At 45.2% G+C, this 18,416-nt stretch overlaps 1 protein-coding gene across 1 annotated transcript in view; it reads right to left on the minus strand.

The window, feature by feature from the left end:
- Positions 1 to 12,257, minus strand: part of gnmt (glycine N-methyltransferase) — a 94,023-nt gene extending 81,766 nt beyond the window's left edge. The window contains exons 1-2 of the mRNA XM_070885698.1: positions 12,244 to 12,257; positions 5,216 to 5,423 (exon numbers count right to left, since the gene is read on the minus strand). Coding sequence (XP_070741799.1) covers positions 5,216 to 5,421 — 206 coding nt within the window. The 5' untranslated portion in view covers positions 5,422 to 5,423; positions 12,244 to 12,257. The remainder of the gene's footprint in view (positions 1 to 5,215; positions 5,424 to 12,243) is intronic.
- Between the last annotated feature and the right edge of the window lie 6,159 nt (positions 12,258 to 18,416).

Below are 18,416 nucleotides of genomic sequence, written 5' to 3' on the forward strand. Positions count from 1 at the left end.
CCATTTGCCTTCTTCACCGCCTGCTGTATCTGCATGCCAGCATTCAATGACTGATGTACCATGACACCCAGGTCTCGTTGCATCTCCCCTTTTACTAATCTGGCACCATTCAGATAATATTCTGCCTTCCTGATTTTGGATAATCTCACATTTATCTACAATATATTGCATCTGCCATGCATTTGCCACGTAACTTGTCCAAGTCACCCTGTAGCCTCGTAGCATCCTCCTCACAGCTCACACTTCCACCCAGCGTAGTGCAATCTGCAAACTTGGTGATATTACATTCAATTCCTTTGTCTAAATCATTAATGTATATTGTAAATAGCTGGGGTCCCAGCACTGAACCTTACGGTACCCGTTTATTCCTACTCTTTGCTTCCTGTCTGCCAACCAGTTCTCTATCCACATCAATACATTATCTCCAATACCATGTGCTTTAATTTTGCACACTAATCTCTTGTGTGGGACTTTGTCAAAAGCCTTTTGAAAGTCCAAATACACCACATCCACTGGTTCTCCCTTGTCCACTCTACTAGTTACATCCTCAAACAATTCTAGAAGATTTGTCAAGCATGATTTCCCTTTCATAAAACCATGCTGACTTGGACCGATCCTGTCATTGCTTTCCAAATGCGCTGCTATTACATCTTTAGTAATTGATTCCAACATTTTCCCCACTACCGATATCAGGCTAACTGGTCTATAATTCCCTGTTTTCTCTCTCCCTCCATTTTTAAAAAGTGGAGTTACATTAGCTACTCTCCAATCAATAGGAACTGATCCAGAGTCTATAGAATGTTGGAAAATGACCACCAATGCATCCACTATTTCTAGGGCCACTTCCTTAAGTATTCTGTGATGCAGATTATCAGGCCCTGGGGATTTATCGGCCTTCAATCCCATCAATTTCCCTAACACAATTTCCTGACTAATAAGGATTCCTTCAATTCCTCCTTCTCGCTAGTCCCCTAGTATTTCCGGAAGGTTATTTGTGTCTTCCTTAGTGAAGGCAGAACCAAATTATTTGTTCAATTGGTCTGCCATTTCTTTGTTCCCCATTATAAATTCACCTGATTCTGACTGCAAGAAACCTACATTTGTCTTCACTAATCTTTTTCTCTTCACATATCTATAGATGCTTTTGCAGTCAGTTTTTATGTTCCCTGCAAGCTTACTCTTATACTCTATTTTCCCCCTCCTAATTAAACCCTTTGTCCTCCTCTGCTGAATTTTAAATTTCTCCCAGTCCTCAGGTTTGCTGCTTTTTCTGGCCAATTTATATGCCTCTTCCTTGGATTAAACACTATCCCTAATTTCCCTTGTTAGCCATGGTTGAGCCACCTTCCCCGTTTTATTTTTACACCAGACAGGGATGTACAATTGTTGAAGTTCATCCATGTGATCTTTAAATGTCTGCCATTGCCTATCCACCCTTTAAGTATCATTCGCCAGTCTATTCTAGCTAATTCACATCTCGTACCGTCAATGTCACCTTTCTTTAAGTTCAGGACCCTCGTCTCTGACTTAACTGTGTCACTCTCCATCTTAATGAAGAATTCTACCATATTTTGGTCACTCTTACCTAAGGGGCCTCGCACAACAAGATAGCTAATTAATCCTTTCTCATTACACAACACCTAGTCGAGGATGACCAGCTCTCTATTTGGTTCCTCGATATATTGGTCTAGAAAACCATCCCTTACACACTCCAGGAAATCCTCCTCCACCGTATTGCTACCGGTTTGGTTAGCCCAATCTATATGTAGATTAAAGTCACCCATGATAACTGCTGTACCTTTACTTCCTCGCCCATTTTCTTTCTGTTGGCACTCGTGTTTTCAGGAGTCATTGTGCTGTTGTTTCTAATTTTGTTGTCCCTTCCACCAATGGACTTCCCACTGGGAATTCTCCTATCGGAGGTGCTTGGAAGCAGAAGTGGAGGAGGTGCATGGAACAGATTCCAGACAGGTCAGTGCTGGAGTGCAGCTCTGTGCCTGCTCACCAATCCCCATGTGCCCACATCTGCAGACAGAGATGAACATAGCTTGCTTTGACATGACTAATGCATGCAGATTCTCCAACTCTTAAAATAAGTTGTATCAGTAGGCCTAATAGCACAATATTTGTTATTCTGCCTGTTTTTTTCCCTAGAAGCAATCTAGTCATAATACACCATCCCTTCAATAGTACTTCGTCAAAGAAGGTATGCCAGGGTGATCACTAGCCAGCAAAGCCTGATAAGTCATGCCTGCCACAATACCACCAACCCTATTTGCAGACATTGTCGTATTCACCTGGCAATGACTAGGGGAACTGTCTTCATGGGAGAAAACAGACAGATTTGCCATTTGCTGCCAACATACACAACAGGGTTTATAATTACTGTTCAACTGTGGCATCAGCCAGACTCCAAATCCTTCTTGGCATCTTGCATTCCAGGAAACATGAGAATTAGGAGCAGGAGTAAGCCATATGGCCCTTCAAGCCTGTTCCACCATTCAACAAGATCATGGCTAAACATCTACATTAACTCGACTTTCCCGTCCTATCCCTCTATCTCTTGATTCCCCGAGAGACCAAAAATCTAACTATCTCAGTCTTGAATATACTCAATGACTGAGCATCTACAGCCCTCTGGGGTAGAGAATTCTAAAAAGTCACAACCTTCTGAGTGAAGAAGTTTTGCCTCTCAGTCTTAAATGACCGACCCTTATCCTGAGACTATGACCACTAGTACAAGACTCTCCAGCCAGGCGAACAGCCTCTCAGCATCCATCCTGTTGAGCCCTCAAGAATTTTATACATTTTAATGAGATAGAAACATAGAAAATAGGTGCAGGAGTAGGCCATTCAGCCCTTCGAGCCCGCACCACCATTCGATAAGATCATGGCTGATCATTCCCTCAGTACCCCTTTCCTGTTTTCTCTCCATACCCCTTGATCCCTTTAGCCGCAAGGGCCATATCGAACTCCCTCTTGAATATATCTAATGTACTGGCATCAACAACTCTCTGCGGTAGGGAATTCCACAGGTTAACAACTCTCTGAGTGAAGAAGTTTCTCCTCATTTCAATCCTAAATGGCTTACCCCTTATCCTTAGACTGTGTCCCCTGGTTCTGGACTTCCCCATCATCGGGAACATTCTTCCTGCATCTAACCTGTCCAGTCCCGTCAGAATCTTGTAAGTTTCTATGAGATCCCCTCTCATCCTTCTAAACTCCAGTGTATAAAGGCCCAGTTAATCCAGTCTCTCCTCATATGTCAGTCCCACCATCCGGAGAATCAGTCTGGTGAACCTTCGCTGCACTCCCTCAATAGCAAGAATGTCCTTCCTCAGATTCGGAGACCAAAACTGAACACAATATTCCAGGTGAGGCCTCACCAAGGCTCTGTACAACTGCAGGAGACCTCCCTGCTCCTATACTCAAATCCCCTAGCTATGAAGGCCAACATACCATTTGCCTTCTTCACTGCCTGTTGTACCTGCATGCCAACTTTCAATGACTGATGAACCATGACACCCAGGTCTCGTTGCACCTCTCACCTCTGATTCTTCTAAACTCCAGAGAATATAGGCCCTCTCTACTCAATCTCTCCTCATAGGGCAGTCCTCTCATCTGTACAAGGATCCCCAAATCACTCTGCATACCAATTACTAATCTGTCACCTTGTAAAAAAAAATTCTGCTTTTTCATTCTTCGTACCAAAGTTCTACATTACAACAGTGACTATACTTCAAAAAATACTTCATTGGTTGTAAAGCACTTTGGAATGTGCTGAGGTCATGAAAGGCACTATATAAATGCAAATCTTTCTTTTCCTACCAAAGTGGATAATTTCACACTTCCACCTTTGGGTAGTTCGGCAGCACGGCACAGAAAATTGTTCCACTTCCCAACCATCTCCTGCCACACTGCGTCCCTTTCATAGGTGTCAAACTAAGTGGTTGGGTGCTGGACTGCTCGGACGTTTGATTGCAGCCTGTGCCTTATGATTCCTTTCCCCTTCATTTTCATCTGCTGCTGCTTAATGCCTTCCTTTTTTGCTCTTAGAATTGCTAGCTTCCGGTTCTGTGATCGCACTGTTCCAACAGGGATAGATTCTGCTCACTGCGTGAGCGTGCGCATGTGCACGAGCATGCGTGTGTGTGTGTGTGTGTGTGATTGTGTGTGTGTGATTGTGCGCATATGTCCAGACGTCTTGGTTAATCCTTACCACTGGACCAAGACCTAGCTCAGTCAATCCAGTTTAAAAAATCCATGCACAGGCATCTTCCACCCTTCAATATGAAATTCGGGACCTGGAATATTAGGTCCTTCATTGTGAACTCATCCCTTTTTGATGGAAGCAAGTCATCCTCAATATGAGGGACTGCCTAAGAAGTTATGAAGGTCATCTGCCGATCATAGAATCGTACAGCACAGAAGGAGGCCAGTCGGCTCATTGTGCCTGTGCCAGCTCTTTGAAAGTGCCATCCAACTAGTCCCAATCTCTCCCCCACCTGTTGTTTCCTGATAGCCCTTCCCAAATCCACCAGAAGCTGCATTCTGAGCTAGACTGGCAGTGATTGCATCACCAGATCAAATCTTCAATGGCATCGAATGTGGCATCCCAGACACAAAGCTGCCAGTTTTTACCCTGTTGGAAAGCAGCCAGGAATTGGTAGACTCTTTATTTTTTTAAAAAAAAACATTACATAAGCTGTGTGAACATTAAACGGCTCCTTCACAAATAAAGAGACAGCAATGGATAAACAGCCTTTTGCTAGAGTCCCGTACCTGGCTGGGTGGGCACCACACTGTCCGGCTTCAGGACCCGAGGCAGACCGACACGCTCGCTCGCTGACTCCATAGGGTAACCAGCAGGTGGCCAAATAGAATATGAATACATTCCATTTTTTAAAATGTGGCACTGATTAGTGAATAATCTCACCTCAGGGTTCAGACTGAGATATCAGTGGAGTTAAGTGACATAGATGTGAAACTTCCCCAGACAAGCGCTCATGTTATTTACATATACGGATTGTTTGATTTCAGTGGATCAGAATTTGTTTTGATTGTACCTGTAATCTGACACTTCAACGTGTTGCATTTGCAACACAAGACGCTGTTCTGAAAGGGCAGCAGAGGCGCACAGATTGCAACGCAAGCCTTTGGAAGCTAGCGGTTTTGATCAGTCCGGTGGGAAGAATCCCGAGAGTAATTCCCTTACCCGGTGCCGCACGCCACGTCCAGGATCCGCTGACACTTGTGCTGGCGGAGCAGCTGCACCACGGCGCTCCGGTACTCGTCCGTCCGGCTCCTGGTGTCGCCAATGTACAGCTGCCAGACCTTGGCGGCTTTGCCGTCCGCGTACTGATCGGGCAAGCCCACAGACCCGACCCCGAGCGAGCGGGTCCGGTAGATGTTGTCCACCATCCCTGAAGAGGAGAGCTGGTGAATGAGAATGCAAATAGCGCAGGATCTTTTTTTTTTAAGTAGGTTGAGCGAGCCCCACCACCCACCGACCGGAGAGGAAAGCGCCTCCACCTGACCCTGTGCAAACCCACCCGCCGCTCCGTAACAAACTCCGCGCTGCTGAAACTTTGGTGGAACTTCGGCAAAACTTTCGCAGCCAATCGCCGACGTCGGTTCTCGACACCGCCCCCCCCCCCGCATCACAATTGTTAGCCCCGCCCATTTTGCTACAAGGGAAGGTCCCGCCTCCACCCCGTGCTGATTGGTTCCTCTGTCGCTTGCCTTTGACAGTTGCTTGGTCGCCAGTGGCTATTGCTCACTGTCACTCCCGCAGGTGCAGCAGGTGGTGAAAAAGGCAAATGGCATGTTGGCCTTCAGAGGAGAGGATTTAAGTATATCAGAACATAAGAACATAAGAATTAGGAACAGGACTAGGCCATCTAGCCCCTCGAGCCTGCTCCACCATTCAATAAGATCATGGCTGATCTGGCCGTGGACTCAGCTCCACTTACCCGCTCGCTCCCCGTAACCCTTAATTCCCTTATTGGTTAAAAATCTATCTATCTGTGACTTGAATACATTCAATGAGCTAGCCTCAACTGCTTTCTTGGGCAGAGAATTCCACAGATTCACAACCCTCTGGGAGAAGAAATTCCTTCTCAACTCGGTTTTAAATTGGCTCCCCCGTATTTTGAGGCTGTGCCCCCTAGTTCGAGTCTCCCCGACCAGTGGAAACAACCTCTCCGCCTCTATCTTATCTATCCCTTTCATTATTTTAAATGTTTCTATAAGATCACCCCTCATCCTTCTGAACTCCAACGAGTAAAGACCCAGTCTACTCAATCTATCATCATAAGGTAAACCCCTCATCTCTGGAATCAGCCGAGTGAATTGTCTCTGTACCCCCTCCAAAGACAGTATATCCTTCCTTAAGTAAGGTGACCAAAACTGCACGCAGTACTCCAGGTGCGGCCTTACCAATACCCTATACAGTTGCAGCAGAACCTCCCTGCTTTTGTACTCCATCCCTCTCGCAATGAAGGCCAACATTCCATTCGCCTTCCTGATTACCTGCTGCACCTGCAAACTAACTTTTTTGGGATTCATGCACAAGGAGGCACCGGAGGGACTGGAGTGCATCATCACGCCCGGCAACCAAATTTTAATTTGATTTTACGTTTTAAAGTTAATTTGTTTTAATTGCCGGTGCTTTTAGTGTCCCCTTCCCTTTTATAGGGGGCACTGGGGAAAAATTGTGATTTTAGTGCCCAAAAAAAAAACCAAAAAAAGAAAAACACAAAAAAAAAACAAAAAAAAGGGGGGGAAAAAAAGGGCCTTGTAAATGTCTGGAGTGTCACCCAGGTCGGGTGGCACCGTTTAATGTTTTATGTTTTCGCAGATAAACTCAAAAGAGTTTCATGCACAAGGACCCCCAGGTCCCTCTGCACCTCAGCATGTTGTAATTTCTCCCCATTCAAATAATATTCCCTTTTACTGTTTTTTTCCCCAAGGTGGATAACCTCACGCTTTCCGACATTGTATTCCATCTGCCAAACGTTCACCCATTAGCTTAACCTATCCAAATCTCTTTGCAGCCTCTCTGTGTCCTCTACACAACCCGCTTTCCCACTAATCTTTGTGTCGTCTGCAAATTTTGTTACACTACACTCTGTACCCTCTTCCAGGTCACCTATGTATATTGTAAACAGTTGTGGTCCCAGCACCGATCCCTGTGACACACCACTAACCACCGATTTCCACCCCGAAAAGAACCTATTTATCCCGACTCTCTGCTTTCTGTTAGCCAGCCAATTCTCTATCCATGCTAATACATTTCCTCTGACTCCGCGTACCTTTATCTTCTGCAGTAACCTTTTGTGTGGCACCTTATCGAATGCCTTTTGGAAATCTAAATACACCACATCCATCGGTACACCTCTATCCACCATGCTCGTTATATCCTCAAAGAATTCCAGTAAATTAGTTAAACATGATTTCCCCTTCATGAATCCATGCTGCGTCTGCTTGATTGCACTATTCCTATCTAGATGTCGCGCTATTTCTTCCTTAATGATAGTTTCAAGCATTTTCCCCACTACAGATGTTAAACTAACCGGCCTATAGTTACCTGCCTTTTGTCTGCCCTCTTTTTTAAACAGAGGCATTACATTAGCTGCTTTCCAATCCGCTGGTACCTCCCCAGAGTCCAGAGAATTTTGGTAGATTATAACGAATACATCTGCTATAACTTCCACCATCTCTTTTAATACCCTGGGATGCATTGCATCAGGACCAGGGGACTTGTCTACCTTGAGTCCCATTAGCCTGTCCAGCACTACTCCCCTAGTAATAGTGATTGTCTCAAGGTCCTCCCTTCCCACATTCCTGTGACCAGCAATTTTTGGCATGGTTTTTGTGTCTTCCACTGTGAAGACCGAAGCAAAATAATTGTTTAAGGTCTCAGCCATTTCCACATTTCCCATTATTACATCCCCTTTCTCATCTTCTAAGGGACCAGCATTTACTTTAGTCACTCTTTTCCGTTTTATATATCTGTAAAAGCTTTTATTATCTGTTTATATGTTTTGCGCAAGTTTACCTTCGTAATCTATCTTTCCTTTATTGCTTTTTTAGTCATTCTTTGCTGTTGTTTAAAATTTTCCCAATCTTCTAGTTTCCCACTAACCTTGGCCACCTTATACGCATTGGTCTTTGATTTGATACTCTCCTTTATTTCCTTGGTTATCCACGGCTGGTTATCCCTTCTCTTACCACCCTTCTTTTTCACTATAATATATTTTTGTTGCACACTATGAAAGAGCTCCTTAAAAGTCCTCCACTGTTCCTCAATTGTGCCACCATTTAGTTTGTGTTTCCAGTCTACTTTAACCAACTCTGCCCTCATCCCACTGTAGTCCCCTTTGTTTAAGCATAGTACGCTCGTTTGAGACACAACTTCCTCACCCTCAATCTGTATTACAAATTCAACCATACTGTGATCATTCATTCTGAGAGGATCTTTTACTAGGAGATCGTTTATTTTTCCTGTCTCATTACACAGGACCAGATCTAAGATAGCTTGCTCCCTTGTAGGTTCTGTAACATACTGTTCTAAGAAACAATCCCATATGCATTCTATGAATTCCTCCTCCCGGCTACCCTGTGCGTTTTGAGTTGACCAATCGATATATAGGTTAAAATCCCCCATGACTACTGCCGTTCCTTTTTCACATGCCTCCATTATTCCCTTGATTATTTGTCTGCCCCACCGTGAAGTTATTATTTGGGGGCCTATAAACTACGCCCACCAGTGACTTTTTCCCCTTACTATCTCTAATCTCCTCCCACAATGATTCAACATTTTGTTCATTAGCGCCAATATCATCTCTCACAACTGCCCTGATATCATCCTTTATTAACTGAGCTACCCCACCTCCTTTCCCTTCTTGTCTATCTTTCCGAATCGTCAGATACCCCTGTATGTTTAATTCCCAGCCTTGGCCACCCTGCAACCATGTTTCTGTAATGGCCACCAAATTATACCCATTTGTAATGATTTGTGCCGTCAACTCATTTACTTTATTTCGAATGCTGCGTGCGTTTAGGTAGAGTGTTTTAATCCTAGTTTTTAAACCATGATTTCTAGTTTTGACCCCTCCTGCAGCCCCTTTATATTCAGTGGCCCTTTTTGTTTTTTGCCTTGGGTTTCTCTGCCTTCCATTTTTACTCATCTCCTTTCTGTCTTTTGCTTTTGTCTCCTTTTTGTTTCCATCTGTCTCCCTGCATTGGTTCCCATCCCCCTGCCATATTAGTTTAACTCCTCCCCAACAGCACTAGCAAACACTCCCCCTAGGACATTGGTTCTGGTCCTGCCCAGGTGCAGACCGTCCGGTTTGTACTGGTCCCAATATAGGAGCAGGAAGGTCTTACTGCAGTTGTACAGGGCCTTGCTGAGACCTTACCTGGAATATTGTGTTCAGTTTTGGTCTCCTAATCTGAGGAAGGACATTCTTGCTATTGAGGGAGTGCAGCGAAGGTTCAGCAGACTGATTCCCGGAATGGCAGGACTGACATATGAAGAAAGAATGGATCGACTAGGCTTATTTATATCACTGGAATTTAGAAGAATGAGAGGGGATCTCATAGAAACATATAAAATGCTGATGGGATTGGACAGGTTAGATGCAGAAAGAATGTTCCCAATGTTGGGGAAGTCCAGAACCAGGGGTCATAGTCTAAGGATAAGGGGTAAGCCATATAAGACCAAGATGAGGAGAAACTTCTTCACTCAGAGAATTGTGAACCTGTGACATTCTCTACCACCAGAAAGTTGTTGAGGCCAGTTCGTTAGATATATTCAAAAAGGAGTTAGATGTGGCCCTTACGGCTAAAGGGATCAGGGGGTATAGAGAGAAGGCAGGAGTGGGGTACTGACATTGCATGATCAGCCATGATCATATTGAATGGTGGTGCAGGCTTGAAGGGCTGAATGGCCTGCTCCTGCACCTATTTTCTATGTTTCTATGACTCATCACTTTCTCCCCAAGGAAAGAATGAATCAAGGAAAAGGTTGTAAGAAAGAAAGACATAGCAAGGACCTATTTCCCTTTAGCAGAGGGGGTCACTAACCAGGGGGCATAGATTTAAAGTAATTAGTAGGAGGTTTAGAGGAGATTTGAAGAGAAATATTTTCACCCAGAGGGTGGTGGGGGTCTGGAACTCACTGCCTGAAAGGATGGTAGAGGCAGAAACCCTCACCACATTAAAAAACTACTTGCACTACAGGGCTACGGACCTCGTGCTGGAAAGTGGGTTTAGGCTGGATAACTTTTTGTCGGTCAACATGGAAACGATGGGCTGAATAGCCTCCTTCTGTGCTGTAAATTTCTATGACATGCAGTTCTATAGCACCACCAGACATCCCAAAGCACTTTACAACTAATGAAGTACTCTTTTGAAGTATAGTCACTGTTGTAATGTATGAAACTTTTGTGATACTCCGGCAAAACTTTCGCAGCCAATCGCTGATGTTGGTTCTCGACAACCACCCCCCTCCCCCTTTCCCTGCATCACAATTGTTAGCCCCGCCCATTCAGGTACAAGGGAAGGTCCCGCCTTCACTCCATGCTGATTGGTTCCTCTGCCGCTTGCCTTTGACGGTTGCTTGGTCGGAATCCCTGGCCCAAGACGCCCCTAAGTGGAGGAAGAGCATCCGGGAGGGCGCTGAGCAATTTGAGTCTTGTTGCAGAGAGCATGCAGAAATCAAGCACAGGCAGCGGAAGGAGCGTGTGGCAAACCAGTCCCACCCACCCTTTCCTTCAACGACTGTCTGTCCCACCTGTGACAGAGACTGTAATTCCCGTATTGGACTGTATAGTCACCTGAGAACTCACTTTTAGAGTGGAAGCAAATCTTCCTTGATTTCGAGGGACTGCTTATGATGATGATGTAACCAATTTGCACAACTAGCTCCCACAAACAGAAATGTGATTATCACCAGATAATCTGTTTTTGTTATGTTGATTGAGGAATTAATTTTGGTCAGGACACCAAGAATAACTCCCCTGCTCTTCTTCGCAATAGTGCAATGGGATCTTTTACGTCCAGCTGAGAGGACTGACAGTGTGAACATCTTATCTGAAAGATGGCACCTCTGGCAGTGCAGCACTCCTTCAGCACTGGAATGGCAGCCTAGATTTTTGGTGCTCAAGTCTCTGCAGTGAGACTTGAACTCAAAACCTTCTGACTCAAAGGTGCTACCTGCTGAGGCACAGCTGACACACAGCTCACAAGATAAATAAAAGGTCGGTGGGGTGGGGGGGGGTGCAGCTGAAAGGAAACATTAATAGAGCAATTGATGAGGATGATAAGGAAAAGACTATTCCATTTGGTAGGGCAATCAGCAATGAGGGGTCATGAATTAAAAATGGTAGGTGAGGAGAAGTTAGAAGTTTCTTTACACAGAGGGTTCTTGGGGCTTAGCATTTTACAACACAGAATGCCTGTAAGAGCAATTCCACTACATTCCCCAAGCCCCATATCTTCTTTAGCTTCAAATCTAATCTTACCTCAAAAGGTAAAATGGAAAAGAAAGACTTGCATTTATATAGCATCTTTCACGACCACCAGACGTCCCAAAGTGCTTTACAGTACTTCTGAAGTGTAGTCACTATTGTAATGTAGGAAACATTACAGCCAATTTTCACACAGCAAGCTCCCACAAACAGCAATGTGATTTTGACCAGATAACTTGTTTAGTGATGATGATTATGGGATCAATATTGGCCAGGACACCGGAGTTAACTCCCCTGCTCTTCTTCAAAATAGTTCCATGGAATCTTTTATGTCCATACCTCTCCCCAATTTCTGTTTGAGGCTGAACCACACAATTCGCAATCATGGTGTCATATTTGACCCTGAAATGAGCTTTTGACCACATATCTGCACCATAACTAAGACCGCCTATTTCTACCTCCGTCCTTGCCTCAGCTCATTCGCTACTAAAACCCTCATCCATGCCTTTGTTACCTCTAGACTTGACAATTTCAACGTACTCCTGGCTGCACTCCCACATTCTACCCTATGTAAACTAGAAGTGACCCAGCTGGCCATGTCCTAACTCGCACAAAGTCCTGTTCACCCATCATCCCCGTGCTCGCTGACCTACATTTGCTCCCGGTTAAGCAACGCCTTGATTTCAAAATTCGCATCATTGTTTTCAAATCCCTCCATGGCCTCACACCCCCCCCTATCTCTGTCAGAGTGTATGGCTGAGATACAGACCTTGGTGGGCCTGCTTTCCCATGACGATGTTACAACATAACGGTCGTGCTGAATTCTCACGGCCCTACAAGCGATGGACGAATGACTGTACTGCACTCTGCCATCGGGCAGTGAGCAACATCAGTTGCAATCGAAACAGTAATCACAACACCAAAAACTATAGAGAAAGCAATAGCAGCATCTCTCACTGTTGGTCTCTCAGATATATCACTGGGCCACATGACGAAATGGTCTCCAGTTGATTTGTTCATGGACAAGTGAAAAAGCAGTTGAGTGGCAGTTATGTCAGTCCCAGTTCCGGCCATCCAGGTCACAAATAGCAGCAAATATTGTCTCATACAGAATTGAATCCCTCGGGCATATCTAGAGGAAAAGAAGAAGATAGATTAGAATGGGTTGCTGCAGAGATGAGTGTGCGTGTCATTTTCAATAGAAGGAGTAACATCAGGCTTGGAAAGTTTTCTGAAAGGTAACGTGAGGAGAAGGAAAAGAAGAAGAATGGCATCACAACCCTGCTGCGAGCTCCTGCCCTCCTATTTCCCCAACTCTAATTCCCTCCCCAGAAGCTCCAATGCTGCCACCTGTAGGGTGGAGGTTTGAAGGTCCACCGCCTGCTGCAAGTTTCTCCCAGCTGTTATGTGCTGCCGTATCCTGGAAAAAGGTAAATGATCTTCAGTAACCATGAGCCAGGTCTCTGCATGCAGCCCCTAGTGGCCATGCTAATAGGTCAGTGTAACAAGCAATTAGCGGACTGATTCTCGAGTGGAGCCTTGCAGCAAGAAGCAACGCTAATAAGCAGTGCTGTCCAGGATATCGTAGGGCCTCCCTAAACCTCTCCGCCTCTCCACCTCACTTTCCTCCTTTAAGATACTGCTCAAAACCTACCTCTTTCATCTACCCTGATGTCTCGTTATGTGGCTCAGTGTCAAATTTGTTTGAAAACATTCCTGTGAAGCGCTGTAGGATGTTTTACAACTTTAATGGTGCTATATAAATACAAGGGGCCCAAAATTGATGAACTCACCGCCCAGTGCCAGCCACTGCCGCCGACATTCTTCTGGAAGATCCGGCCAGTGGCAATTTCAATGTGGGCTGAGCGGGCGGGAGGGGAGAGCCACTGGGAACCGCCCGCTGACGTCAAGTGGCAGAACTGACCTCCCGCCCACCAAGATGCCAGATTGTTGCGGGTAGGAGTCATAGAAACGTAGAAAATAGGTGCAGGAGTAGGCCATTCGGCCATTTGAGCCTGCACCGCCATTCAATATGATCATGGCTGACCTTGCATTTCAGTACCCCATTCCTGATTTCTCTCCATACCCCTTGATCCCTTTAGCCGTGAGGGCCACATTTAACTCCCTTTTGAATATATCGAACGAACTGGCCCCAACAACTTTCTGTGGTAGAGAATTCCACATGCCCACAACTCTCTGAGTGAAGCAGTTTCTTCTCATCTAGGTCCTAAATGGCTCACCCCTTATCCTTAGATTGTGACCCCTGGTTCTGGACTTCCCCAACATCGGGAACATTCATCCTGCATCTCACCTGTCCAATCCCATCAGAATTTTACATGTTTCTATGAGAACCCCTCTCATTCTTTTAAATTCCATTGAATACAAACCTAGTCGATCCTGTGGTGTTCCTGCATCGTACAACAAACTCACACGAGGCATGTACTGCAGACACAGTCACTACGTGACCTTAACCTTTATTCCCAGGACCAAGGAGTGCTGACCCTGAATGGGACCTCCCCTTTTATACCTGGAAACCCAGGTGAGGAGTGTCTCCCACAAGTTCACCCCCTGTGGTCAGTGTGTGCATTTCTCGGGTATAAGTACAGTGTACAGGAGTTGCATGAAGGTCACAGTTACATGAAGATTACCGTTGCATGATGGTTACATACATGACAGATCCAGGCTTTCTTCATATATCAATCCTGTCATCCCAGGAACTAATCTGGTGAACCTTCGCTGCACTCCCTCAATAGCAAAAATATCCTTCCTCAGATTAGGAGACCAAAACTGTACACAATATTCAAGGTATGGCCTTACCAAGGCAACTGTAGTAAGACCTCCCTGCTCCTATACTCAAGTTGTCTCGCTATGAAGGCCAACATGCCATTTGCCTTCTTCGCTGCCTGCTGCACCTGTATGCCAACCTTCAATGACTGATGTACCATGACACCCAGGTCTTTTTGCACCGCCCCCTTTACCAATCTGTCACCATTCAGATAACAATCAGCCTTCCTGTTTATATCACCAAAGTGGATAACCTCACATTTATCCACGTTATACCACATCTGCCATGTATTTGCCTACTCACTTAACCTGTCCAAGTCACCCTGCATCCACTTAGCATCCTCCTCACAGCTCAGACTGCCACCCAGCTTAGTGTCATCTGCAAACTTGAAGATATTACATTCAATTCTTTTGTCTAAATCATTAATGTATATTGTAAATAGCTGGCGTCCCAGCACTGAACCTTGCGGTACCCCACTAGTCACTTCCTGCCATTCTGCAGTACATTACCCTCAATACCATGTGCTTTAATTTTGCACACTAATCTCTTGTATGGGACCTTGTCAAAAGCCTTTTGAAAGTCTAAATACACCACATCCACTGGCTCCCCCTTGTCCACTCTACTGGTTACATCTTCAAAAAATTCTAGAAGATTTGTCAAGCATGATTTCCCTTTCATAAATCCATGCTGACTTGGACCGCTTTCCAAATGCGCTGCTATTACATCTTTAATAATTGATTCCAACATTTTCCCCACCACCGATGTCAGGCTGACCGGTCTATAATTCCCTGTTTTCTCTCTCGCTCCTTTTTTAAAAAGTGGTGTTACATTAGCTACCCTCCAGTCTACAGGAACTGATCTAGAGTCTATAGAATGTTAGAAAATGACCACCATTGCATCCACTATTTCTAGGGCAACTTCCTTAAGTACTTTGGGATGCAGACTATCAGGCCCTGGGGATTTATTGGCCTTCAATCCCATCAATTTTCCTAACACAATATGCTGACTAATAAGGATTTCCTTTAGTTTCTCCTTCTCGCTAGACCCTCGTTCCCCTAGTATTTCCGGAAGGTTATTTGTGTCTTCATTAGTGAAGACAGAACCAAAGTATTTGTTCAATTGGTCTGCCATTTCTTTGTTCCCCATTATGACTTCCCCTGATTTTGACTGTAAGGGACCTACATTTGTCTTCACTAATCTTTTTCTCTTCACGTATCTGTAGAAGCCTTTGCAGTCAGTTTTTAAGTTCCCTGCAAGCTTACTCTCATATTCTATTTTCTCCCTCCTAATTAAACCCTTTGTCCTCCTCTGCTGAATTCTAAATTTCTCCTAGTGCTCAGATTTGCTGCTTTTTTTGACCAATTTATATGCCTCTTCCTTGGATTTAACACTATCCCTAATTTCCCTTGTAAGCCACGGTTGAGCCACCTTCCCCGTTTTATTTTTATGCCAGACAGGGATGTACAATTGTTGTAGTTCATCCATGCGGTCTTTAAATGTCTGCCATTGCCTATCCACCGTCAATCCTTTAAGTATTATTCGCCAGTCTATCCTAGCCAATTCACATCTCATACCGTCAAAGTTACCTTTCTTTAAGTTCAGGACCCTAGTTTCTGAATTAACTGTGTCACTCTCCATCTTAATGAAGAATTCTACCATATTGTGGTCACTCTTCCCCAAGGGGCCTCGCACAACAAGATTGCTAATTAATCCTTTCTCATTACACAACACCCAGTCTAGGATGGCCAGCTCTCTATTTGGTTCCTCGACATATTGGTCAAGAAAACCAACCCTTATACACTCCAGGAAATCCTCCTCCACCGTATTGCTACCAGTTTGGTTAGCCCAATCTGTATGTAGATTAAAGTCACCCATGATAACTGCTGTACCTTTATTGCATGCATCCCTAATTTCCTTTTTGATGCCATCCCCAACCTCATTATGACTATTTGGTGGTCTGTACACAACTCCCACTAGCATTTTCTGCCCTTTGGCGTTCCGCAGCTGCACCCATACAGATTCCACTTCATTCATGCTAATGTCCTTCCTTAATATTGCGTTAATCTTTTTAACCAGCAACGCTACCCCACCTCCTTTTCCTTTCTGTCTATCTTTCCTGAATATTAAATACCCTTGGATGTTGAGTTCCCAGCCGTGATCACTCTGGAACCATGTCTCCGTAATCCCAATTACATTATATCCATTTACCGCTATCTGCGCAGTTAATTCATCCACCTTATTACGAATGCACCTTGCATTGAGACACAGAGCCTTCAGGCTTGTTTTTTTTAACACTCTTTGTCCTTTTAGAATTATGCTGTAATGTGGCCCTTTTTGATCTTTGTCTTTGATTTTTCTGCCCTCCACTTTTACTTTTCTCCTTTCTACCTTTCGCTTCTGCCCCATTCGACTTCCCTCTGTCTCCCTGCATAGATTCCCATTCCCCTGCCCTATTAGTTTAAATCCTCCCCAACACCACTAGCAAACACTCCCCCTAGGACATTGGTTCCAGTCCTGCCCAGGTGCAGATCATCCGGTTTGTACCAATCCCACCTCCCCCAGAATCGGTTCCAATGTCCTAGGAATTTGAATCCCTCCCTTTTGCACCATTCCTCAAGCCACGTATTCATCTGAGCTATCCTGCTATTTCTACTCTGACTAGCACGTGGCACTGGTAGCAATCCTGAGATTACTACCTTTGAGGTCCTATTTTTTAATTGAACTCCTAGCTCTCTAAATTCAGCTTGTAGGACCTCATCCCGCTTTTTACCTATATCGTTGGTACCTATATGCACCACGGCAACTGGCTGTTCGCCCTCCCCCTCCAGAATGCCCTGCAGCCGCTCCAAGACATCCTTGACCCTTGCACCAGGGAGGCAACATACCATCCTGGAGTCTTGTTTGCGGCCGCAGAAACGATTATCTATTCCCCTTACAATAGAGTCCCCTACCACTATAGCTCTCCCACTCTTTTTCCTGCCCTCCTGCGCAGCAGAGCCACCCATGGTGCCATGAACTTGGCTGCTGCTGCCTTTCCCTGATGAGCCATCTCCCCCAACAGTATCCAAAGCGGTATATCTGTTTTGGAGGGAGATGACCGCAGGGGACTCCTGCACTACCTTCCTACTACTGATGGTCACCCATTCCCTATCTGCCTTTGTACCCTTTGCCTGCGGCGAGAGTCAGTGCCAGAACAGGGAAGGACAGCTGGCTGGAGGCTGGTCTGTTCCCGACGGTAAGTATGAAGATCCTGAAAAAAAGATTAATAAACATGTTTTTTTCCACAGCGACTTACCTCAATGGGGTCCCCTGAAGGTCTTCCGATGTTTTTTTTTCCTGATGATTTTTCTTTGCAGGTCTTCGACCCTCCATGGGCCCATCTCCATCCTCAGCATTTGGGCGGCAAGCACCATTGCCGCTGAAAATGAGAGCTCCCGCCGGCTGCCGCCCAGATTGACAGCGCAAGTCCCTCATTTGCCACCCACCGCCCTTTGAAGGACCTTCACGATGAATATCCCACCCAAAGTACCTTTAGGTACCTCGGCGGCCATCGGCAGTCCTTTGGGCGGCACTTGGGCGGGTGGAGCCCTTCACCAATTTTGGGCTTAAGTTGTTGTCGATAGTCGATCCATTTTAGTGTGAAACCTTTAGTAGAATGATTACATGTAAGGATGTAAGTGAAGGAATATTTGGAGGTGAAGGCTGGAGGTTTGAAGGGCCCCTTGGTACCTAATGGGCATGGAAAGCTCTTTAAGCTTCAATGGAGGTGGTTGTAAGTGGCACACATACATAGTACAGTGCGTTTGTGGAAGGAGTGGTTGGTTCCTCTAATAAAAGAAGGCAATATATGTTCCAATTGGGATGGTGTGTAACTTGGAGAGGAACTTGGAGGTGATGGTGTTCCAATACGTTCTAGATAGTGAAGGATATGGGCTTGGCAGGTGCTGTCAAAGAAGCAACTTGGTGAGTTGCTGCAATGCATCCTGTTGGTTGTACACACTGTAGCCTCAGTGAGCTGATGGTCGAGAGGGTAGATGTTTAGACTAGTGCTTGAAGTGCCAATCAAGCAGATGGTTGACCTGGATGGTGTCGAGCTTCATGAGTGTTGTTGGAGCTGCACTCATCCAGGCAAGTGGAGTGTATTCCATCACACTCGT

The sequence above is a fragment of the Pristiophorus japonicus genome, chromosome 7, assembly GCF_044704955.1.
Source record: "Pristiophorus japonicus isolate sPriJap1 chromosome 7, sPriJap1.hap1, whole genome shotgun sequence".
NCBI lineage: Eukaryota > Metazoa > Chordata > Chondrichthyes > Pristiophoridae > Pristiophorus > Pristiophorus japonicus.